This window comes from Pteropus vampyrus, unplaced genomic scaffold, assembly GCF_000151845.1.
Source record: "Pteropus vampyrus isolate Shadow unplaced genomic scaffold, Pvam_2.0 Scaffold72, whole genome shotgun sequence".
Taxonomy (NCBI): Eukaryota; Metazoa; Chordata; class Mammalia; order Chiroptera; family Pteropodidae; genus Pteropus; species Pteropus vampyrus.
In genome coordinates, this window is record NW_011888853.1 from 3822654 (window position 1) to 3848005 (window position 25352).

Here is a 25352-nt window from a genome sequence, read left to right on the forward strand (position 1 = left end):
TTGACTCAAGCGAGGCGTGCGTGTCGAGCCAGATCGCCGTCGCCTGTAGATGACCACACATGGAAATGGTTAGCTGTAGCTGGGACACAGGAGCAGTTTAGACTGGATAACCGGGAAAGGTCCCTCAGAGGAAGTGACGGCTGACGCCAGCGTGAAGGACGGGCACGCGTCCCAGGGAGAGGCCAGCGGCACCCCTGAGTGGCAGTGTGGCCGGGTGGAGCGAGGGCCGCCCGTTGCCCCGGGGGCGAGGGTCTTAGGTCGTCTTTCTCTCGGCGTCACATGGTCCTCGGGCGCTTTATCTCAGGGGCTGCTTCTGTTCTGTGTGCTCCAGGCGCTCTGCTGGAAAAGAAGGTGGACATGGACAAGCGTGGACTGGGGGTGACCGACTACAATGGAATGGTCACCAAAGCCCTTGGCTGCCGCCCACCGACCTCCAAAGAGTCTTCCGTGGACCGCCCCACCTTTCTCGACAAGGTATGGATTGAGGGCGTTCTGCCTGCCTGGTATTGTACCTGTGTCCTTAACGGAAGCCAGACTAGACACTTGCTGGGCTGCAATATTTAAGTGACTTTTACCCCCATTTTTTCCAGTATGTGTAAACGTTTAACTCCAGAGAGGTAGTGTTCTATTTCCTACATAACAAGGAATAAAAAATACTGAAATTGAACATTGATTTTCATTTTATTGGGTGAACTCGCCTGAGTTATCTGCTCCAATTTGTGCACTAGACAAGGGGCATCAAATTTCCACGTCACTGTCATATTTTATATGCACAGTTCTTCCAACCAGAAATGATGTGTCGTATGTTGAATCTCAGAAAAAGGGCCTAGAGGTGGCTGGGCACGGGCGCCACGTCTGGCGGGCCCTGGCTTCGACGGGCCACTTCCTAGAGCCCTCTGGTGTCTGTGGGGATCGTCCCCTCGGATGTTTAACAAGTCCAGTCACCAGTTCGGTCCTTTTAGTATCGTCCTGTAGTAATGTCCCCTCTCCAGATGCGCGTGACTTCAAACTGGGGAGACAACATCACATTAAATTCCAACTGTTCAACCTTGGAGATACAATTGAAGCGGGAAAGGATAAGTTTTTTAAAAAAAGAAAAAAGAAAGGCCCAAGGAGAAGAGATGGGGCTCCATCTCTGTTCCCAGAGATGCTGGGTCCGTCACCCCAAGCTCCACTGCCGGAAGCTGGAGCGAGGCCCACGCCCCGGCCCCGCCTGCACCAAGGCGGCCGGGTTCAGATCCCAGGCGCCCAGTGACGTTGGAATTTAAGTGTGGGAGCCTGACTGTTTCTTCATCTTTAAAATGTGGCATGACACCACGGGCTCGTCACGAAGTTAGACGAAGTAAATTTGCAAAGGGCCTGGCACATCGCATGACCTCAATAAATGCAAAAAAAAATAATAGGATTCTGTTTCATCACTTACTGATTATTAGGTTAAACCATCTGAAGTTGCCGGTTCATGGGCCAAAAACAGTTGAACGTCAGCAGCATCCCGCCTCACATATACTTAGAGCCTTGCTAACAGCTCCTCCCAAGGAACCCATTGATTTGAAAACGGGTGTGAAGTGTTTTCCAGGCAGACTTACCGAGTCCCTGTCTCTGTCTCCTGACGCCTACCCCGAGGGAGGGTCGGTAGTGGATGAGGATGTTGTTAGGTGACAGATGTGTTTGTAAAGTGATCATTCAGATGAAAACAGCGTCTTAACCCTGTCTCTCTCTCTTCCTTTCTCCCCTCTTCCTTTCGCTCATGTTCTCCATCCGTTATTATCTACTTTTTTGCCCTTTTAATTCTTTCTCCATCCATATCCCTCCCACGTCCTTGGGAAACTGCTCTGTGCTCTGTCTGCGGATGGACACTGCACACAGCTCACCCTTTCTTTCTCCAATCAGGACGGCGGCCTCGTGGAAGAGCCCACGACTTCACCATTTTTGCCTTCACCAAGCCTGAAGCCCCCCCTTTCAAACAGCGCACTCCCTAGCCAGGCCCTAGGCGGGATGGCCTCAGGGCTGGGCATGCAAAACTTGAATTCTTCTAGACAGGTAAGGCTGTTGGGAGAGGGCCACTGTGGTCTCCGTGTCACCTGCCCTTTCTTTGAAAAGTGTCTGAGACGTGCCCTTGCTCATTTTAATCAGTACTATTCTAAAACGTGACCGAACGTGCAAAGGTAGTCGAAATACGCTTGGGATGTCTTTTCAAAGGATTCGCTGGTGTCGAGAGTTGGTCCAGTTCTTGAGATTTAACCATGATATAGGAAACGCTTCAAAATTACATTCATTTTTTTATGGAACTAAAACATGATTTGAGTTCCTCAGCCTTGGTACCAGCTCACTGCTCGTTTAAATATGTATAGCACAGTGGCCTTCAGTTGCCAAAATCTTAATACACTGGCCGGCAAGAAAATAGCACGTCACGTCCTCTTCCCCGAAAGAGAGGCGACATCTCTTTTCAGGTTCTCGGTGATTTTCAGAGAGTCGCACGAGCATTTTTGCCCTGCCTTTGGCACGTTTGGGGAAGTCAGAGTCATCGTCAGACGTCCCTGGAGGGAGCACCTGAGGGTTTTGAATGATTCATTCTCTGAGTCCCTCCCCTCCCCCAGATCCTCTAGAAAGAAATGATACGCGAGCAAGTCATGCTTTTCCTGTCGGCAGACTCCCTTCTCGCTGATTTTCTCGTGGACGAGGCTGGTGTGCGTGTGCGCACGGGCGCACACTCACACACACACACACACACACACACACTCACTCACTCACACACACACACACCCTCCGAGACTTCTCTTTACACAGATGTGTTGAGGGGGCGAGCAGTCCCGTGTGTGCCTGTTGTCAGCCGCTTCCACTGTCAGCAGCGCCCCAGTCTTTAGGGTCCCGCAGTCTGACGTCGCTAATCCTGGAGGTGGCGTTGTGGGACGTGGGCACGTCACGTGCTCTGCCATCTGGAAGTCCCCCGCCCGTGCAGAGCGAGCCCCAGGAAGTGCAGTATTCCCGTGCAGGCAGTTAACTACCTGAGCCTGGCGGTTCATTCGGCTTCACGTTCTGTCGTTGAAATAGTAGTTACGTTTCGTGTTTGAAAACGTGGCTGTGCTCTCGGGTTAGGAATCCCCACACGTTATTACGCTTTAAGTCGTGACAAATACCCTTTTGGGAACGTGTCTTGTCCAAACAGCTGTGCGTGTTGCTCTCGTTGGTGGCACTGTGTTATTACAGATTCTTTTGATGCGAGAGCCTCGTTTTGGGACACGTTAAACCCAGCGCTGAGGTCTGTGATTTCAAAACATAGGCAGCTTCACAGGCTGAGTCTCCATCATCCGTGACCAGTTGAAACACATAAAAATTCGCTTCGCTACGAGTTGGCGGTGGTAGGAGGTAGAAGCCGCGTTGCATTCCCGCTTAGGAAAGCAAATCATTTCACCCCGCTCCAGTGTCCTGTCACCCCGACTCTGACGACGCTGTCCCCGTCCCCTCTCCCTGCAGATACCGAGTGGCAATCTGGGTATGTTTGGCAGTAGCGGAGCAGCACAAGCCAGGACCATGCCGCAGCCGCCCGTGCAGCCTCTGAACTCCTCCCAGCCCAGTCTCCGTGCTCAAGTGCCTCAGTTTCTATCCCCTCAGGTCAGACGCGCGTCAGGGCGTCACCGAGTGAGGCCACACGCACGCGGGCCTCTGTGGTGGCTTGTGCCGCAATGACGTCACTTTTAAAGTGAGAGCAAATGAACCCACACCTAAGAGCAGGCCTCGGGGGTTGTTGATCCGGCATCCGATTGTCCCGGGCCGGAGGGACAGTTGTTCTCGGAATTGTTCCCAGGAGCGCCCCAGCCCTGCAGCAAGGGCCAGCCCTGACCACTGACACGGGCCCAGCGAGGTGTCCTGGGGCGGTGGCAGAGGAATGCAGCAAGCAGGACCGTTGCGCAGGGCGGGGGAGAAACTGCTCAGAGCACTCGGGGGCGGACCCTGCTCTAGCGAGAAAATGTGTTAACGTAGAACAGTTCGCGTGTTACAGACTTTCGAGTACGCTTATTCGCGCTAGGTCAATTTCGCCCATAAGTTCTTTTCGAAAAGATCAAAGAGAATTAAAGAAAAGGATATTGTTGTTCATAGCTCTAAAGCGTAACGTCAGTTTTTCATATTAATACTGTTTATTTTTAGAACATTCCATAATCGTAGACTTCAGACTGAGTTTTCAGTTACACTTGACTCTTGAACAACGTGGGTTTGAACCACGCAAGTTCACTCGTACACGGGTCCCATGCAGTTCAAAGCCATGTCGAACGGTGTTTTTGATCCATGATTGGGACACGAGTACGCAGAGGGCCAGCTTAAGTTACGTGCAAATTTTGGACTGCGGGGTGCTGGGGCCGTCCCTGCCGTGCCGTTCTAGGTCAGCTGTCTGGCGTCAGTCCTTACTCTTCATAAGGAACACGCGGTGACCTAGTCTAACGATATATTATAAAATTAGCTGGCAGTGATCATTACTGTATAATTGTTTGAACCCAGATTTCTGCACTGAGTTGAGATGGCCGAAACCTGGGTAAAATAATAGTTAAAGTCACTAGTTAGGATGCAGAGTGAACAGCTGCACCAAAGAGACCCCCCAGATCCAGGAGCGTAGACGGGACACCGCATCCTCGCTGGGCCTGGGCGCGGCCCTGCCACAGCCCGCCCAGCAGCAGGGGCAGCGAGAGTCCGGGCGGCTGCCCACCGCTTCCACTCAGACCCAACCCTGGCGGCACGGCCACTCCAGCGTGAGGGGCGGAGGGGACAGATAGGTCCTACGGGATGGTCGGCGTCTTCTCCAAGCTCGGCCAACCAGCGCGTACATCCCAAACGTCAGTCATCTGTGTGCCACCCACGTGACCGCGCTGTTACAAAACGTGCCTTAATTTAGCTCAATTTATTCTTCAAGAAAACGCAACACATCTACCACTAATGGAAAAACCAACATTTTTCTCATACACATCAGACAACTATTAAAGTGAAAACGCTCGCCCATGTTCTACCCAGAGTCATCCTGCATAAAGGCCGTGACAAAGGGACGTCGTACATGGCGGGAACGTTGAAATGGCCAGTGCCGGGCGCCTGACTGGTTCAGAGCGATGACGTCCAGGTGGAGAGGCACCCAGAATGGGGCCGCGGATTGACGGTCAAGGTCAGGGCTGGCAGAGCCACACGAGGGCATTGCCACGGGCGAGGCTGGGAGCGGCCGTGCCCACCGAGAAGAGTGTCGGCTCCCTTGAGCAGGGGGACCGCTGCCCACTCTGGGACGAGCCCCTCTGGGGTGACGTGGTGCCGTCTACAGAAAAGCACCTGCCTCCTCTGATGAGGCAGGAGCCGAGCGAGAGTGACTGCCTCCCGGGGCCCTCCCCTGCACGTCACCCGGCCTTCAGGGGTGCCATTTACTGTCTCTCTGACAGAAGAGGAAGTCGGCTGCTGGTAAGAGTGACCCAGAGTCACTCCCAGAAAAGAAATTAGGAAGTTCAGTCACATCTAAGTGAATTCATAACTAGAAATGTACTTCATCAGTAAAACATCTGGAGAAAGAGATCTCTCTCCTTCCATCCCCCGCCCGCCCGCTTTCCTTCCCCGGTCTTCATTAGAGCGTGTTCACTGATGTTAAAGGGCCTACAGATTTCATGGCTTTTGAAGTTCAGTCACGAGACGAATACAGCGGTCAGTAATTGGTCAGTTCCGAATCTGGAAACTGCACGGACAGGTGGGTACCCGACTAGCGATTCAGCGCCTAACGGTACGTTTTGTGTTCAACAGGTTCAAGCACAGCTTTTGCAGTTCGCAGCAAAAAACATTGGTCTCAACCCTGCACTATTAACCTCGCCGATGAACCCTCAGCACATGACGATGTTGAACCAGCTCTATCAGCTGCAGCTGGTGAGTGGACAGACCCGCGTGAGCTCCGCAGCAGGGAGCGCTCTGCTGACGGCGACACGGGCGACGCGCGCGGGGGAGGCCAGCAGCTCACCCGCTGGCCGAGCGACGTGACCAGTAGAGCACTTCTCCTCGTCGGGGAACGACACTGAGACTTTCGTGACCTTTTTAAACTGTTAAAAGAACTAGGAAGTTTCCCGTTTAGGGCGTTTTCACTAAGCTCTGTGAATCCTGTGGCTCCGTCGTGTTCACAGAGTCGCCCAGATGTGCCGATGAGACACGTCTCAGCTGGAGCTCTCAGCCAGCCTCTCCCATCCAGTCCCTCGTCTCAGCCACAGAACACAAAACTCACTTCAGTGACGTTTTCTGAATTCTGCCGGGGATGGCATACAGATGTCAGCCTACAAGCATAAGACAGAAGTTACTTCATGGCACTCGTAGGTGCCTCAGAAACTAGGACTTAATTCTCTCTCAGAATCCCTGTTGAGAAAGGCTGTATAACCTAAAGATCCTTGAAAGTTTTAGAATTTAACATATCTTGAACTTCGAATGTTCAACAGTCTTACTGCTTTTACCATAATGCCACGTCATCGTGCCCCCAGATGCACGCTGACTAAACAGGCACCAAAGGACCCAGGGTGTCATTTCTCTTTGATACGTTGACACCTGATTTATTTAGATGTCCAACAACTTCTCTCCTAGAAAATACCAGGAATCATGAAGGAAAAAAACATCTTCAATAGATAAAACCATTGTCACTAGAGCCCTGGGTGCCCGCAGTCCTGACCCCTTCCTGTTAGACACACATCTAACCAGTTTGGGTGTCCGGTTTCCCAGTAAGTAGGATGGAGGAGGAAAGGGTCCCGGAGACAAGTCATAGCGTTGACGAGGTACACGAAGCTCCGGACGCGGGGGCAGGGCCGAGACTGGACTCTGGGGGCCGTTTCTTCATCCGTGAGAGGGTGACGGGCACCGTGCCATGTGGCGTGAGGCTTCCCCAGGCCTGAGAGCCATCACAGGCGGTTCAGGGGACAGTACTGTTGCTTTTACAGCCGACAGCAGCCGGAAAAGACTTTGACCTCAGGCAGAGAGGGAGCCACCTCAGAGCATGTTATTTACAACTCTGGTCATAGAGGGAAATAGCTTTCTGCTCCTCCATGACGCGGAGAACACCGCTGTTTTCTGACTTGACATGGCCGTTGTCATACTGATGGTCTAGAATCTTCATGCAGTAGTTTTACTGACTCCCTATAGTGTGAAGGACACCACGAAAATACTGAATTATGTTCCATACATTCAGATTTTTAAAACAGTGTATATGGGTTTTATATTTTTTTCCAGAAAAAATCGGTAAAGTTTCAGTATATTCTAAGGTTATGTTTTAGGGCCTATAACGATTCACTTAAGTGAAATATTTTATTTCTCCACAATTTCCAGATTAATGAGGCATTTCCAGTGTTATAATCGCTACCTGTATTTGGATTCTGTTTCAATATATCCCCTTGCCAGAAATGTCCCAGAAAATCTATGTTGGATGAAAAAAATTTATGGTATTCAGTCAACATTTTGAAACAGTCAGATGATCAGACGCTCTGCACCTGTGCACAGAAGAGTCTCACGATCATTTTAGCCAGTTTCGTAGATGGGGTCTGTGTGACAGACGTGTCACAGGTCTGTATATCAGATGCCGTGTAGGCTGAGATCATCACGTGGCCCCTGAGGTAGCAGTCACCGCTGTTCTGCCACCTTTTCTGAGCCATTCTGGACAAATTTAGTTTGTGTCACTTTAAGAATAAATATTTCTTCATTTTACTCTCATTTCTTTTTTATTTGTTTGTATGAGTCAAGCAGAAGGATTTTGACCTCTTCATTAACTGAAAAACATTTATTGGCAGATCTGATCACCAGCACTCAACAGGGGTACCGACTGGGTTATTTTGTAAAAAGCAGTCCACTACAGATGTTTTGGAAACATTTTTTCCTTTTAAAAACATTTCTTACATTACTATGGTAAAGGGACCAAGAATTTTGTCCATTTTCTCTATTTTTTTAACAATGCACCGAAATGGAACCGTCGATCGATGACTTTCTCATAATATTTTGATGCTTTCCTGCCAACAGGCGTACCAACGTTTACAAATCCAGCAGCAGATGTTACAGGCCCAGCGTAATGTTTCCGGACCCATGAGACAACAGGAGCAGCAAGTAGGTGTCGTCCAGACGGAATCTCAGCTCTAGGCCTCGCCGATCTCAGAGGCACTGATCGACGAGCTGTTTTATTGTCGTTGATTGTCCTCTCGCCAAGCTTCTCCTTCTAAAAGTCGCGGGGTCTCCTGGGCTGGGGAGGGGGTTGGCCCAGCCAGTGGCGTCCCAGGCGTAGTAACAGCGGAGCCCGACAAGGGACGGGTGGCGTTTCTTTCCACCGTGCTGACGGGCGCGTCTCTGCCGCCAGGTTGCGCGCACAATCACTAACCTGCAGCAGCAGATTCAGCAGCACCAGCGCCAGCTGGCCCAGGCCCTGCTCGTGAAGCCGCCACCGCCCCCGCCGCACCTGTCTCTGCACCCCTCTGCAGGCAAATCGGCCATGGAGAGCTTCCCCCCTCACCCCCAGGCCCCCGGCCTGCCCGACCTGCAGACCAAAGAGCAGCCGTCTTCACCCAGCACCTTCGCTCCTTACCCTCTCGGTGAGTCTCCGGGTCCGAGCCGCCGCCCCGGCTGTGTGTGTGACAAGCGGGCCTGCGTTCATGGGCCGAACGACTGGCCGGGGCGACACCATCAGAGAGCGGCCGTCTCGAAGCTGCTTAGTGAGCGCGTGACACCAGCTGTCTCTGCTGGGCAGGGCCGGTGCTGTGAACGCTGCAGGGTAAGAACCTTCGGAAGCGGCACGGGCAAAAGCCGCCCGTGACCTCATGTCCTGTGCTGAACCTGCAGCCCGCTCCGTTCCCGGTTCGCTCCCGGCTTCCCCCGGCAGCCACTGTCCTCCAGCCCGAGCGGCAGGGGGAGTTTGGAGCGGTTTTGCCAGTAAAGGCGTCCAGACCTCTATGAGTCAGGCCTTAACAAGCAGCCACATCAGCCTGCACGCATTGTCCCTCACTGTAGGGCGCATGCTCAGCACTTGCCACCCTCTGGGCAATGGGACACACAGCACCGCCCTCGAGGGCGTACAGTCTGGCCAGGAGAGGGCGCTGCAGGCTTGTCTGTCCATTGGCTGTTAGAGCCTGGAGCCCCGGAGGGAGTCAGGAACCTGGGAAATGCAACCCCCCAGGGGCGAAGGCCAGTGCGTGGGAGCGAATTTGCTGCCCACCGATAGTGTCCTTTCTCTGCACCCACCAAATCGCCCTGACGGGAGTGGTGTACTCCCGTCACGTGAGCACGCTCCCCGTGGCATGGAACCAGCGTGGGACGTTTCTCCCGTGACACTGGGGATAGGTGCCGACCTGTGATGACTTGTCCTCGTGTTGCTGTCCCCCCCCCCCCCCCCCCGGCCTTTGTGTTCAGAGCGTCTGGTAGTTAGGACATTACTGAGGGATAGCACTGCCACGCCGAGTCCCCGCACGCCACCAACCGGCGCTCCACGTACTTGTGCAACTCGTCTCATTGCCCTTGCCTCAGTTTCCCCATCTGTAAAGTGGGAATACTTACCTCAGAAGGTTTTTTAAAGATGTAACAAATTAATACGTAAAGGTCTCAGGATGGTGCCTAGCACTTAGCAAGCACTTTGTGTAATGCTAGCTGTTCACGTAAACACTTCTCTTATTAGGAATAGCTGTCTTAGAAACAGATTCACTTCTATTACCCTAAAATGCTTTACCTTCAGTTTCCTAGTATCCACCTGTCTTCTTAACCTGCATTTGGAGACTAAAGTGCAGTAATCTTTATCCTTAAAGATTCTTTTTCTGAGTACAAATGAAAGAATTAGTGCAGTGAATCTTCAAAATTGGATGTAAAATAATTTTGATAACATTTTATAATAGTCACATTAAAGTTATAAAGTAAATGTATTAATAATAAACAGCTAATGCAGTGTAAGAAGCCGAGCCGGTAAAATTGCCTACCTGGCTGGTTCTCAGCACCTTTGTTCAACGGCCGTAAGTCTCGTCCACCTTTCCTCCCCCCTCAGCCTCTCCTAGTCACGCCGTCACCTGACTTCCGGCGTTTACCATCCACGCAGGGAGATCAGGCACATAAAAACGAAAAATAACCTTCAGGCCCACGCGGTGGGGAAGGGAGCGTCCGTGTCCACCGTGAGCAGCGAAAGGAAAGTCGGCGGGGTCTGAGCTCGGGCCTCGCCCCTCACCTGCCACGCCTCTGTCAGCGGAAGTGAAGGGGGTCATTAACGCAGGGACCACAGATACGCAGCCCCTTGGTGGCCCCGGCTTGCAAAGGTGTTTTGTTAGGTCTGCAAAGTGTGTGTGTTGCCGACAACAACATTTAAAAATTGGAAAGTTTCAGATCGAAGTGGCCTCTGGCTTCTCCTGAAAATGGCTGATGGGCTCTGCGTCCCACGTGGCACCATGGCACCTGCCCAGTTAGACCGTGGGCGCCATCCGGCCTGCCGCAGCCCCACCAGGCCCGCTTCCCCTTCGTTTGCCTGGCCCACTTGGTCCATTTTCAGCCCCTGACTTCAAGTTAAGAACAAAAATGTGGTGCCCCTTGCTCAGGAGTAGAGATTCATCACCTTTACTTATGTTCCGGACCCAGGGTGGGGGCTGCTGCTGGTTGGAGCAATTTATCAACTGGGTTCCTTCCTGTTGGGTGTTCCGTCCAGCCAAGCAACCTTCTCAGCTCGTACCTGGCTCCCCATCAGGAAGTCTACTTCAGCCTCTTTATTGTCGTCCTCCTCATCTCCCTTCGTTAACCTTGCCGCCTGATGGCACTTGTCAGAAACCCCAGCACCTGCTCTTAGCTGAAATAAACCCGGGATCAGCATGCACCGTGCCGGCCGGGGACAGCTGGCTGCACCCACACTCTCAGATAGTTCATTCAGTGCCTCACAAGTCGTTCGATGTTGAATTCATCAGCTCCTTCCGAGCAGACTTTGTCAAGTCAGTTCCCTGGAGGCGGGACCACATCGTCCTGGCCAGCTTGTTGTGGGCGGGGCCTTAGAACTCCGAGAGCGGCCAGAAAAGCTTTTCCTAATTGTTCGGTTTTCTGTGGACGAGAAGCCTCAAGACTATGCTTAGCCCTGAAACAAGTAAGACGAGGAGAGTCGTTGGTCTTACTAATTCAGGACTATTTATTACCATTTCCACTTCAATCCAGGGATGATATTCCTAGAAATATGTGTTGTTAAAAAGACAAAAAGCGCCTATGGCCGCGCCACCCTGAACACGCCCGATCCCGTCTGATCTAGGAAGCTAAGCAGGATCAGGCCTGGTTAGTACTTGGATGGGAGACCATCTAGGAAGACCAGGTGCTGTAGGCGTAAAATAAATTAAAAAATAAGGGATTGTAAGCTGACAAGGTCCTTGCAATCTGTGAGGTCAACCAAGAGTTGCCTTGCCTTAAAAAAAAAAAAAGAAAAAGTTTTTTTTTCCACGAGCATTAAAGGCTGTAGTTAATGTACTTGGCTGTGAATTAAGATGAGATTGATTCTCTAGGAGAGCTTTAGAAAGTGGTCATTTAGAGCAGGGGATCCCCAGACCCAGTTAGGAACCTGGTTGCACAGCAGGAGATGAGCGGCAGGCAAGAGAAGCTTCACCTGTATTTGTGGCCGCCCCCCAGCGCCAGCATCACCGCCTCAGCTCCGCCTCAGACCATCAGGCCTTAGATTCTCAGACAAGCACCGGTCCCTGGTCCCCCAAAAGTTGGGGACCGCTGCTTTAGAGGATGGGCACACGTGTCCTGATAGCGTTTTCGTTTCTAGCTGGACTGAATCCAAGCATGAATGTCAGCAGCGTGGACATGACTGGCGGTTTGTCGGTGAAGGACGCGTCTCAGTCCCAGTCACGCCTCCCGCAGTGGACACACCCCAACCCGATGGATAACCTGCCCGGTGCTGCTTCTCCTCTCGACCAGAATCCCAGCAAGCATGGTACGTCCCGGCCGGACGCCTGGGCCCCGGTCACCAGCGCTCTGCCCATGGTCCCCCAGCTGTGTGGGTGCTCGTTCGTTACTCGTGCCACATTTCCCTTCTAAGAATTCAGTGCCGAAAGCTGGATAAAAACAATATTCCATTCTGTTCCAGAGGACGTAGGACCCCAGCTAGTCAGTCTTCAGATCTGTGAAAACCTCAACTCCCAGATCGTAGCTCCAAACCCAGAAGAAACCAAAAATGCCTAGAGCAGCAAAGAACATAGGTCCTAGTCTGCATACTTTTTATTTCTATCTGTAGTCTGCAACAAAAATTTGAGTCTACTGAAAGGAGATTTTTTTTTTCCAATAAAATGATAAAACATAGTAGGAAACCAAATACTTGGAGGAAGAAACAAAAATGCTAATAATCATAGGGAGCAATCTCACTATTAAGCATCAAATTTAGCTCTGAATCTCCCGGTAGGAGAAACAGCAAAGAAAATTTGATAGGGTATATATCATTCATTCTCTCTTGATACAAAGCATTCTAGAAGGAAAAAAAAATTCTTTCCGATGGTCGGCATGAAAATCATCTCGTGCAATCTGGGCCCTGTCCTTGGCGCAGGAGAGCTCCGTGGCCTAAGGCGCGTCGTGCCGGTCTCTCTAACGTTAAGACAGCGCAGCGCGTTCACACGCCCCGTTTGTCTTCCCACAGTGAGGGCAGCAGGCCAGAGCGGGGGCAGGACGGGGGCGCCAGCAAACCCAACAGCTCCCCACAGACTCGTAGGTTGTCCCAAGAGAGGTCCGCCGGGCCAGCTTCCCGTGGGGGTGGGGGGAGGTTGGCATTTCATCGAGATTTCCAGTGTGACACACGAAAACGGCCTCTGACAAGGGCCAGGCCTGGCACTCGGCGGCGAGGGCCCCGGGCCCCTGTTCACCCGGCTCTTCGTTCCTTACCGTCCGCGCAGGTGCTATCCCTGGAGGTCTGAGCATCGGGCCTCCAGCCAAGTCCTCCATCGACGACTCCTATGGCCGGTACGATTTAATCCAGAACAGTGAGTCACCAGCCAGCCCTCCGGTAGCTGTTCCCCATAGCTGGTCACGTGCCAAATCTGACAGTGATAAAATCTCAAATGGCTCCAGCATCAACTGGCCCCCAGGTAAGAGCAGGCGACACTTCTGTGCAGCAGCAGGTCAGAATGTGTGCCGGGCGGGAGCAGAGCGGTTCGGCCCAAGGGGAACCAGGCAGCACTGGCCCACGGCTCTGGCTGTTTCTCGGGAAGCGCGTTTGTCAGGCCGGCTTTGGGTGTGGGTGGCATTGCACGCTTCCCCCTCCGTTCAGTAAAAGGAGCAGAGCGGGAACGGCGAGGACGAGGGGAAGGGGCCGTGTGTTCCGTCCGGTCAGGTTTCAGGCTCTGTCACCCGTGTGAACACTGTCCTAATGTGGCGGCTGCAACGCCTGGTTCTGGTTTTTCCAAAAGATTGGTAATTCCCTGAAAGAGTCTAGAGCGTGCCTGCTGGTTTACTTGGCAAATTATAAAAATCTCCGTAAATTATCACGAAGCGGTGTGAAGGTACTCTAATATTCACGTCTTGATGTTCATTTTGTTTGGAATTTCCCAGAATTCCATCCTGGAGTCCCCTGGAAAGGACTTCAGAATATAGATCCTGAGAATGACCCCGATGTCACTCCTGGAAGTGTCCCCACCGGGCCCACCATCAACACCACCATACAGGATGTGAACCGCTACCTCCTCAAGAGCGGAGGTGAGGCGGGCCCCGCGCCTCGGGGGTGGCAGTCTGGGCTCTGAGGCAGGTGTGGCGGACACGTTGGGTGGGCGGCTTCTCTAGCCATCTGAGGCAGCACGAGAAAAGGTCAGGTGGTGCTCATGGTGAAAATGGAGATCGATTCGGGCTAAGTGTTTCTGTCAGATTTATTAACATCATGTTTTATAAGCACCGTGTTGTCAAATCACAATATTAACTCTTAAGCTTTTTAATGAAAAGTTTCCACTGGAACTCTCTGTAAACTAAAAATGAGCTAGCAACCCTTTACTCATCCATCTCAGTCTGTGTTTCCTGAACACCAAAAAAACCTGGTAAAGATAAAAAAAAAAAATCCTTCCCCAGGACTCCTTTCCCGGTACAAACTCATGGTACTAAGTTTTGGCACGCCCGGTGGGAGGCTTCAGGACCCGGTAGAAGGGAGCGATCAGCTGAGCTGTGAAGGCCACAGAACGTAAATACCAATTTCAAATGCAATATTGAGAAGGGCCTGAGTCGCCTTCCCTTAAGGCATGCAAATGAAGATGTTTTATAAGTGCCATTGCTGATAAAGTTTTATCGCCAGCATCGTAATAATGTGAAGGATAGCCAGGTGACCACACACGCTTATCACTAGTGAGAGTGCTCCTCGTTTGGTTCCCAAAACGTTAATTTACGTTTCCTCCTTCAGATATGGCCTGGGGGCGCTGCGTTTCTTTTCGATGGTTCTTTGAAGTGCTAGGTTCTGAGTGTGTCTGGGCTTTGGGTAGGAAGCCGACACAAACCCAGATCCTCCTTCCTTTTTAGGGTCGTGTCTTCCTCATGTTTCCATGCAGCTGCTTCTTAGAGCAGGGGTGCTGCGGGCATCCCTGCGGTCAGGGACAGATGAGTGATACAAGGGACACGAAACGGTGGGAAGCAGAGCCCGTATGAGCAGGCAGGGGAGTGGGGTGAGGCACAAGCCATCCGAAGTAAGACTCAGCCCCACTGACAGACACCTCGCGTGTGGCAGCGGGGCTGCGCCCCGTGTGTGTGGAGCACCGTGGAGGGGTGTGAGCAGCCGTGCTGATCCGGGCAGTATACGGCGTGGGCGAGGCTCGAGGTTGCTTGCTGTAGCTTCCCGGGGGGTCCAGCGACTCCTTGGTCTCCGGGGTTGGGGGGAGGAGGGCCTCCGCCTTAGCACCAGGGTGCCAGGACATGATAGGCGGCCAGGAGAAGCAGGTGAATTCTGGAGGCAGCGCTAAGCAGCTGTGCTCCGTCCCACAGAGCACCCGAGAGAGGAGACTGACTTAAGGCAGGAGGCGTCAGAGAAGGGGAGAGACCGGGGCTGCCGCTCCACGGTAAAGAGAGCCCTCCCACCCCAGTGGCTCGGAGCGTCGCGTGGCTCTTACGTGGCGTCACGACGTCCGGGGCTTGATGGTTTAGGGGCAGCTCGTTTCTGGGCTCCAGCGCCTGGCTTGTTACTGGGAGAAGGGGAGCATAATGAGTATAGCTAGACGTACGTGTCGTTTACCAAAAACGCCACCGCCACAGAGCAGGAGGAAACGGCAAAGGACAGACCTCGCAGACCTCCCTCTCCCCACACGCTAGGAGCTTCCCGGCGCCCCTCTGGCCGACCGAGCTCGGGGACCATGCTACAAAAGGCCGTCGTATTTGTGCGTGACCAGCCTGATCTAAAGCACAGAGAAAATAAAAATAAAAATACGTGCCCTAAAAGAAAAACAGTGAGAAATCGCCACCAAGTTTTTGATACTGCTTTATTTTACGTATTTTCATAATGGAATTTTTTGAGTGTTTTTGACTATGCTAAGTGTGGTTTTTTTAATTTACGTTTTTTGTTTATTGCCACTGGCAGTAAGTTCTGATTTGGTATTAAAAATTTACATTAGCCCAATATTATACCTGTTTCGATGTGATGTGTAGTTTTAACCCTTAGGAAGTGACCGTTCACCAGAATGGTGAAATGCCGTCATGCCATTTCATGACACGTTGGTACTGACACTTCATCTAGAAAGGAAAAGTGCCCAAAATTTTATGAGACAAACTCCATTATTAAAACTGAAAATTTCAGGACGTGGTTCCATAGTGCAGCGGTCAGCACATCTGCCTTACACGCAGAGGGTCCTGGGTTCGCGCCCCAGTGGAGCCACGGTCCATGGTCTGCTGCCGTGCCACCCTGAACGAGCCCGATGTCTGATCTCGGAAGCTAAGCAGGGTCAGGCCTGGTTAGTACTTGGATGGGAGACCACCGAGGAAGACCAGGTGCTGGAGGTGTGCATAAATAAATAAATAAATCTGAAAGTTTCAGAACTAGAACACTTAAAATCTACCCTATTATTGATTAGAAAAAAAATAATCAAGCAGGGTTAAATAGTGTGTAATCTTGAGATCTTGGGTTGATCGCACATTGTTGGTAATTGAAAAAGGAGGGTTTAGGAAGCAAGCTCAGGGTGTCGTAGAGCTGACGTCTGTTAAAGGTGAAGACCTGCCGGTCGCCGATCGGTTTGACCACTCGTCAGCTCCAGCGCCCTCGTCCTGAGGAGGCCGATTACGGCAGGGCGGCCGCTCACGCTGTGCCGGCCCAGTGGTCTCCGTGAGGGCCATACTCGCTGAGGTGGTCCATGCACCGCCCAGGAGGGACCCTTTGTCAGGATCCCGTGTCTTTTGCGATTGTGGTGGGAGACGTGACAGCCAGACTGTTACGTGGCACGTCCCCTCCCCCGCCACATACTGGCGGGGCGACTCTCCCAGTCAGAGAGCTCCGGTTCCATGCTGCTTTCACCCAGACCGGCACCGCGGCTTCGCCCGCTGTGCCCCAGCCCCCAGCTCCCCTCAGAGGATGGCACGTGGACACACCAGACTCAGGGGGCTCAGCTTTCTGGAGGAGCGGGGCGTCTCGAGGGGCCTGCACACCCTCAGCCTCCCTCCCACGTGCAGGAACAAGGCCGTGCAAAGCAGGAAGCCGCCTCAGGTTCACAGTCGCTGGCACAGGCTTCCCTCGTCAGGTGGGAGCGAATGGGTTGCCTGTCTTTTTTGGCAAAACGTACAACAGAAAGCATGGAGTGTTGTTTTCCTTTGTTTTTTTAATTTCGTGGATGTTGTTTGAGGGGTGGAAACATGGCAACCACCCCGTATTTGTGTTTCCATCTTATCTGGAAGGGCAGAGCAATGCAACCCTTTAGAACTCTGACGGCCTTTCGGACATCGCAGTGACGGTTCTCCTCTGTCGTGCCTTCAAACCCTGTCTCAGAGACGCTGGTGCTGTCTCCTGGTCTTTGCCTCCGCAGCTGTCAGGAAGGTCCCAGGCCTGCGAGTGGCTTGGGGACCCAGAGTGGGAGGCGTGCCCGTGTCTTCCTTCCCTCACCGTGACCTTGACCGTGTCATGCTCTCACTTTGAGCCGTCTGCCAAAAGTCAGCAGCTTCGGAGGAGGCTGGCTCAGTTGTTAGAACCCTGGCGCCCAGTCAGAGGGGCCCGCCCCACGCGCCTGCGCCACCCCCTTTCTTAGTGCCGCGTTTGGTTCTGCAGGGTCCTCCCCACCGTCATCTCAGAGTGCCGCGCTGCCTTCCTCGAGTGCCTGGCCGCTCAGTGCCTCCGGCTACAGTCGCTCATTCAGCAGCATTGCGCCCGCACCCAGTGCTGCAGGTGCGCACCTGGCCCCGCGGCTTGCAGGTAGCCTTTTCTTTCTTTCCCCAAACAAATCTGACAGGCCTGGCCTTTGCCGGTGGCCTGTTTACGCCGTCCCTGAGCCGGAAGGCCGTGTGCCCTGATCGACAGTGGGCCTGGGCCTTGCCGGAGCAGCTGAGGGGCCCGGGCACGGCTGCTTCCTCTGCGTGGAGTGGGGATGTGACATCTCGCAGGGTCGGCAGAAGGATCACGTGGTCACAGAAAGGGCCACTGCCCAGATGCATCTACGTTCCTCCCTCTGCCCCGCGGCTGCGGGACGGGCGTACGGGGTTTGAAGTCACAGAGCCAGCAGCCACTTGGGACTTGCTTTCGCTCCCGTTTGCCGTCAGAGATGAAGGCGACGTGGCGAGCCCCATAGTTACCCCCGGCACCCGTGCGACCGCCTCCCGTTGCACGGGTGAACACAGTGCCAGGTCGTTTCTCTGTGACGTGACGAGTCTGTCACATAAGAATTGAAAATTGTCGTGGAAACTTCAGAGGAAGTCGAGTCTGAAAATGATAAGACCGGATGCGCAGGAACACAGACGCAAAGAACGTGCGGCTGGTTTGTAACTAGGTAACTAGGAAGGTTTACTGTTTACAGATTTCTTCAAATATGCGTCTGTATTCCGTCAACTCTCATCCAGACGTCTCTGAAACCAGGGTTAAGAATGCTGGAGGAATTCACGCAACTGCCCGGGCCTGGGGAGAAGGCAGTTTTGATGTAGCCGAGCGTCTTACTTTAGAGCGAGCGAGTGAGCAAACACGCTTCTGCGTTACTTTGTCCTGCTGACGTCGATTCTTCCTGGCGTTCCCCGTGGGATGCGCGTGAGCCTCTAACACCGCCGAGGTCGTTTCGCCGAAGAGCAGGCGGCACACGAGGCCTTCCCTGTGCCTGAAGCAGGTTTTCGTGGCATTTTTGTTTTTCTGATCAGTGGCACATTTGCTAAGAGTAGCATTTGTTTTGAGGTCACGGTCGACTCCAGTGGCCAGAGTTGGAGAACCGCACTTGGGTTTGTGTTGGCCTGGCCACTGCAGTGCTGTCCAGGGAGTGCGGTGACAGCGACCGCTCTGCCACCAGCACCCCCTGCGCTCACTGCGCTGGGCTGGGGAGGCGGGCGTGGCGGGCCTCCAGGTGTCTGCACAGCCCAGCCCAGCCCCGGGCGCAGCAGGGGCCGGGCTGATGGTCACTACCGGTTTCCTTTTCTTCTCCCAAAGATCCTTAAGACACGCTTCTCCGCGCAGGTGCCGCGCTGCATGTGCTCAGCCCTCAGTGCGGACAGAGGGCGCGTCTCAGAGCCGCACAAGGTGGCAGGGCAGCTCTGAACAGGGGCTGACCCCCAGATGACATAAAGGACACGCGTGCACACACACGCACGCACACACGTGCGCGCACATGCGCGAGGCTCTGACCTTGATGAACGTGTCACATTATAAACTGCGTCCTAGCAGAATACGTCGATAGGTTAGTTTTAACACCGAACTACGAAAATGCTGTTTTCTAGGTGGCAAACTGTGTCTGGCACACTTAGCGCAGTAAGCGTCAGAAACAGCAGCCAGGCGGACACTGAATCCGGGCAGACTGCCTCGGGGCGGCGCGGGCCCGCCGGCGCTTTGCTGGCTGTTCCGTTTCGCCACGCCGTCGGCTGGCGCCGGGGACCACTTGGTGTGGTTCCCCAAACGCCGGAGTGCCCTTTCTTCCCTGTCTCAGGAATGCCTGTGCCCCGTGTCTCTGCCTTTCCAGGTAAACTGTCAGACATGAAATCGACGTGGTCCTCGGGCCCCGCCTCCCACACGCAAGCCTCTCTGTCTCATGAGCTGTGGAAGGTGCCCAGAAACACTACTGCACCTACGAGGCCACCTCCAGGGCTAACCAATCCCAAGCCTTCCTCCACCTGGGGGGCCAGCCCCCTCGGCTGGACCAGCTCTTACTCCTCCGGTGAGTTCTGTGGGGAAGAGGGGGCGCCCCATGCCAGCTCTGCTCACCCTCTTGGAAGTGCGCCTGTCACTTTGTCCCGCAGCCCCATTGTGAGGACCCCTGCCCCCCACACACACCTGGACCCCGGGAGGGCTTAGACGGGGGCCAGGGCACCCTGGACTCTCAGGGCCTCTAGGCCCAGCACCAGCCCCGGGTGGTCAAGCTCACAACAGCTTGCTCTGAGCCAGGAGGTCCCAGCGTCGCCCAGCACGAGGGGCCACGCTGGGTCCTGGCAGAAGTCCCGTTCAGCCAGTATAAGGGTCTCGATTCCACCTGGGCATGTGCTTCCCCACAATGCGTCACAGAGTAGGGGGCATCCCGGCCCAGAACCAGACGGCCCCCAGTGTGAGACCACCCCCCCTAAAGGTGCGGCTCAGTGGCATCCAGCCAGGGCCCTCTGCCCACTGGCAGGGACGAAAGACAGGCCCCGGGAATTCAAGAAACTGAAGTTGAAACCAGCCGCAGAGAGCGGGGAATAGCCCGCTCAGGCTTCTAAGGCAGCTGGCGCCTCTGTCTTAACAAGACAAGACGTTTCGAGCTGAGTCGGGGCAGGTGGACGAGGAGGCCCGCCATCATCCCCAGGTGTCTGCGGGAGGGCCGTGTGGTCTTGGTTTAGCAAACAAGGTTAATAAACACTTGGGGCCGAGGTGGTCCAGGCCCCATCCCTGTCGGCAAGCTGGAGACTGTTGGCCAGAGCGGCTCCTGCGGCTCGTGGCACGCTGACCGGACCCCTCTCGGGCCCTTGCAGGTTCTGCTTGGAGCACCGACACCTCAGGAAGGACAAGCAGCTGGCTCGTTCTCCGCAACCTCACGCCCCAGGTACCTTCTCGGGAATGTCACCGAGCCCCAGGGCTTGCTCGTGACCCTGGAGGAGCCCCGCCCAGCCCCAGTGCACACCAGTCCCTGTGCTGGGTGCCCTCGTTCAGGGCCCAGGGGTACGGAGCGGCGGGGAGCGGCCACACCCGGGGGTCTTTTAACCGTGTTCCAGTGAATCGTTTACTTTTTACTCTTTTGAGGCTTGAAAACGATGCCTTTATAAACAGAACTGTCCCCCGTTAACCGTACCCACTCACAGCAGTTTGGCCTGTGCTCCACCTTCCTGGGGTCATGGGCCGGGGTGCCAGGAGCCACAGGGGCTGCATCGTGTGCTCTGGTGAGGGGATCAGAAGCTAAATGGGGTTTCCTCCTCCCAGTCAGCAGACTCACCAGATATAGCAGATTTAAAAGGTTCACGTCGTGAAGTCACGTGTATTAAGCCCCTTTAAGGACAGACGTTTTGCCCGTGTTCGGTGCCCCTGGATTTCACGCCCGTTTTCTGTGGAGACTGTAGCGGCAGAAGCCACAGGACGCTCGTGACCGCCCCCCTCTGCTTCCTCCGCCAGATCGACGGTTCCACGCTGCGGACGCTGTGCCTGCAGCACGGGCCTCTCGTTACCTTCCACCTGAACCTGACCCAAGGCAACGCCGTGGTCCGCTACAGCTCCAAGGACGAAGCCGCCAAGGCCCAGAAGTCCCTGCACATGTGCGTCTCCTGTCCACCGCCGCAGCCGCGGTGCCAGCAAGCCGGGTTGGGGGTGTTTGTCGCGGGAGTGCCGCAGGGCCCCGCGACCAAGCGCCTCGGGCACAGACGTAGATTGTCTCATGGCTCTCGGGTTCCTCCCAAAGCCTTTGCCCTTGGCTCATGGACGGCCACCCTCCGCGTGTCCCCACCTGGTTGTCTCTCCATCTGAGTACGTCTTTGTCCCAGCTTCTTCCAGGGATATACCAGTCATGGAGTAGGGTCCACCCTGGTGACCTCGTTCTACCTTAACCACCTCTTTAAAGACCCCCTCTCTAAATATACGCACATCCAGAGGTATTGGAGGCTAGGGCTTCAGCGCGTGAATCTGAAGAGACACAGTGCAAGCCTATAACAGGGGTCTTGTGAGGTGTCCGTGTCTTCTGCTGAGTTGCTGTGGCCACGCCCTCCCTAGGGAAAGCCACCCCCCCCCGCCCCCCGAATGCTGTTGTGTCAGATGCTGTTTCGGCATCTGTTAAGACGATCGCAGGACTCGTGTCCTCCGTTCTGTTAACGTGGCGTATCACCTCTATTTGCGTGCGGTGAACCGCCCTTGCATCCCAGGGGAAAACCCCCTGGGACGTGGCACACGCTCGTACGAGCCTTTTAACGTGCTCCTGCATTTGGCATGGTGATATTTTGCTGAGAATTTTTGCGTCAGTTTTTGCAATATCGGTCTGTAGTTTTCTCCCAGTGTCCTCATCTGTCTCCGGTACCAGGGCGATGCTGGCCTCGTAGAACGAGTTTGGCGGTGGCCCCTCCTTTTTTTTTTTTTTCCCGAAGAGGCTGAGAAGGGTTAGTGTTAATGCTCTGTATGTTTGGTAGACCTCGCCGGGGGGACCACGTGGCCCTGGGCTTGTCTGTGTCGGGAGGGTTTCGATCACCCATCCGATCTGCTCACTCATTATCGGTCTGTTTAGATTTGCTGTTTCTTCACGATTCCGTCTCGGTGTGTTTCTACGGACTAGTCCGTCCTTCTAGGTTACCCAGTGTGTCGGCAGGTAATTGTTCGCTGGTCTCTCAGGATCCTCTGTACGGCAGCTGTAGCGTCCTCTCTCTGTTTTTCGGTCTAGCTGAGAGCTGGTCGATTTTGTTCCCCTTCTTCCAAAGCCGGCTTCAGTCTGTCGCTGTTCTCTCCTCTAGGTGCGTTTTGGGAAACACCACCATCTTGGCCGAGTTCGCTGGCGAAGAAGAAGTGAACCGTTTCCTAGCGCAAGGCCAAGCGCTGCCGCCCACCTCCAGCTGGCAGTCCAGCTCCGGGGCCGGCCAGACGAGGCTGGGCGCCTCGGGCAGCTCCCACGGCCTGGCGCGGAGCGACACCGGCCACTGGAACGCCCCGTGCCTGGCAGGCAAAGGCAGCAGCGACCTGCTGTGGGGCGGGGTCCCCCAGTACTCAAGCAGCCTGTGGGGCCCGCCCAGCAGCGATGACGGCAGGGTGATCGGGAGCCCCACCCCGCTGAACACTCTGCTTCCCGGCGACCTTCTCAGTGGGGAGTCCATCTAGGACCGAGAGGACCCCGTGGGTGCCACAGCCGTCAGCACCAGGAAGAGGAAGCTGACCCTTTCCAGTCCGGGCGTCGCTGAGGCCCCGCTTGCCCCGAGCAGCCCGGCAGCCCTTTAAAGTACCTCTGTCCAGTACTGAAGCCGAACCTTCGCCGCGGCCCTTGCGAACTGTTCACGAGACAGTGCGGGCTGCGCTTGGTCAGTGTCACATGCTAATGACAGGATGTTTCTCATAGCTTTTTATTTTGTGTTGTCTTATGTTTGTATGGTGTGTTGTCATTTTGATTTTTTAAGTATAAAAGCTGCTTAGTATAGTTCTATCATGAAGGGCACTTTTCAGATTGTGGGCTGGAAAGGGTTATTTTATCAAGGGGGTGGGGGGGAGGACGGGAAAGCCTATTTAAAACGAGCCTGTGACGATTATGCACATTACCAGAGGCGGCCGAAGCGGAAGCGGGAGCCGGCGGCACCACCAGGGCGCGGGCTGGGCCCCGCTGGCCGGCGGGCGGAGGGGAGAGACGGCCTGCGGTCCGTTCTCGGCTCCCACGGATCCGCCTATGCACATTCCCCTTGTCTCATTACTTTTTCATGTCATTTTTTTTTATCCCAAAAAATATTTTTTAAAAGTTAAAAAAAAAGACATATCAAACATGCAAATACTTGAATCCAGCAGGCCAATAATGAAATGTGAACACTTTCTAAGTCTAATTCTACACTTCCAGGTTGTCATCAGTACGCAGAAACAGGCTCTAGGAAAAATTTCTAAGTTCACAGCCTATGTGTGTGTGTGTGTGTGTGTGCGCGTGTGTGCGTGCGTGTGTGTGCTGAAACAAGCACGTGTGTGCGCGTGCGTGCGTGTGCACGCGCTTCCCGTGTTCGTGTATTAAGTGTGTGAGGGATTTAACTGTGGGTTTTCCCTTTTATTCAGTATACGCTTTTTTTTTTTTTTTTTTTTGGCGCATTGGTCAAACGTTTGTTATTATTAGCTTCTAACTTTGCACTGAGTGTCCCTGCCCTTCCTTTAGCTAATCCTATACATTAAAGAGAATTCATAGGACAGGGCCGGCGACAATTCATGTGTAAATGTTTACTCAAGGACTCTGTTATTGCGTTTAAAAATTACAGTGTATATCTCTGGAGAAATAATATGTATACCTACCTTTAGCGGCTTTTTATTGTGGACTAATGCAAGAAAATTATTACCAGAGTATTGCACCATTTTTCCATTTGGAATATAAAGTTAAAGAGAAAAAAACTGTTGTTGAACTGTGGCCATAGATACTTGTAGAGTGGATGGTTCCGCGGGAGGAACGGAGACAAGCACTTGGACGTGGGTTGTGACTGCTTTCGGCGGAGCCCGTGGTGAGGGCTCCCGCTTGTTTACAGACCTTTTTTTCTCCTTCAGACTTTAAAATAAAAAAGTTTTAAAAAAGGAATTTAAAAAAAAAAAAAAAAACTTCCGTCGTAAAGAAACCTATTTTCAGAATGCAGATACGCTACTTCAGAGCTCTGGGATCGAACAGTGTCGTTTCCCCCTCCGGCCATCGTCGTGGACTCTGTCGGTTGTCCCCCTTCGTCGAGGTGACGAGACGTTGTGGTTACTGTCTTGCACATGGATGCGCTCTCAGGAAAGCCAGGGTTCCGAGGGGCAGCTCCACACCATTTCACGTATTTTGTAACCCGACTCCTAGCACTGAAGATGTTATTAAAAAACAAACGAAAAAAAATAAAGAAAAAAAAGAAAAAAGAGGAAAAAAAAAACACAAAGAAGAAAAATACCTAATCTCTAATGTGTAGCAGTTACATATTTACCAAATAATGGACTCAAAAGAAATAGATGTTTGAAGAGTGCTTTATATATTAAAAATTGCTTTATGTTTTAAAAATGATCAATGTTTTGATTGTTTTGCAAGAAAGAAAGACAATGGAGTAACATACCCTCAAGTATGTTTTAAAAAATATATGAACATTGTGCTCCCTGCCTGCTTGATCAGGAAACCTGTGCATTACGTTTTTTTTTTTTAATTAGCTTTTTAATGGTTTTATCAAAACAAAACAAACAAAAAAAAAAAACACAAAAAACCTAAAAAAAAAAACCAAAAAACAAAAAGAAGGTCCTGCAAAATTGCAGATCAACAAAAGCTGGTTTTATAGAGGATCATGAACTATGCACAAACTGGGTTCAAGACTTTTTTTCTCAAGTTTCCTAGTGTATTTAGCTAAACAAACCTCCCTCAGAGTGATCGCATCTCCTTGCCATTGCGTGCACTCTCTGTGTTTGACGTATGACCTGCACGTGCGTATCAAGCGTGCGTGCGTCACGCGCGTGCACCAGGCGTCCAGCTTCCCAGGCTGCCACCGAGCATTGAGCTGTAGAGAAACTCCTGACATTTTTTAATTGGGGATGGAAGTAAACAATCTGTTCGTTTTTGTTTTTTGTTGGGGTGGCTTTTTTTTTTTTTTTTGACCTTTTCTTTTGAATTAAAGATGTCTGTAACTCTGCGATTAAGAAACAAGTTTGTGGCTTTTAAATGTTTTTCCTCATAGAATGTGATTGTTGAAGAACATGGCACCGGAAGTTGCTTTCAAAAGTACGACGCTTTGTTGAATCTTAATAAATTGCAATTTTTTTCTTGGCTGTTCAAATAAATGTGTTTTTTTGCTTTTAGAAGACAGATATCGACTTTCACTCCGTGTATCGGGAGAGGGACTTGTCCTGTTGTATTGTAACAGAGTCCTGTCTCTTACGAGTTCGTGTAACTAGATAAACTCCGGGCGTCGGTCGCTTGACTTGTAACTACCGTTTGCTTTGCGGCTCTTCGGTTAACGTCGAGATCCCTTTTGTCATCATCCAGAGGTGCAGCAGGGCCTGTGGGCGCTCCTCCAGCCGCTGCCCGCCCGACTCGGCCCCATGCGACAGCCGCTACCGTCTGGGATGGCGGTGGGACACGGTCCTGCCCGGGGACCACTGACGCCTGCCTGGGACCGCA

General features: G+C 53.0%; 1 protein-coding gene and 1 pseudogene across 1 annotated transcript in view; both read left to right on the forward strand.

The window, feature by feature from the left end:
* Positions 1-24456, forward strand: part of TNRC6C (trinucleotide repeat containing 6C) — an 86667-nt gene extending 62211 nt beyond the window's left edge. The window contains exons 8-21 of the mRNA XM_023531630.1: positions 332-474; positions 1891-2040; positions 3475-3612; positions 5764-5883; positions 8002-8085; positions 8333-8564; positions 11747-11914; positions 12864-13055; positions 13519-13662; positions 17186-17302; positions 19068-19262; positions 20050-20120; positions 20684-20823; positions 22003-24456. Of these exons, the coding sequence (XP_023387398.1) occupies positions 332-474; positions 1891-2040; positions 3475-3612; positions 5764-5883; positions 8002-8085; positions 8333-8564; positions 11747-11914; positions 12864-13055; positions 13519-13662; positions 17186-17302; positions 19068-19262; positions 20050-20120; positions 20684-20823; positions 22003-22363 (2255 nt within the window). The 3' untranslated portion in view covers positions 22364-24456. The remainder of the gene's footprint in view (positions 1-331; positions 475-1890; positions 2041-3474; positions 3613-5763; positions 5884-8001; positions 8086-8332; positions 8565-11746; positions 11915-12863; positions 13056-13518; positions 13663-17185; positions 17303-19067; positions 19263-20049; positions 20121-20683; positions 20824-22002) is intronic.
* Positions 11187-11305, forward strand: LOC111741071 (annotated as a pseudogene).
* Positions 24457-25352: the final 896 nt, after the last annotated feature.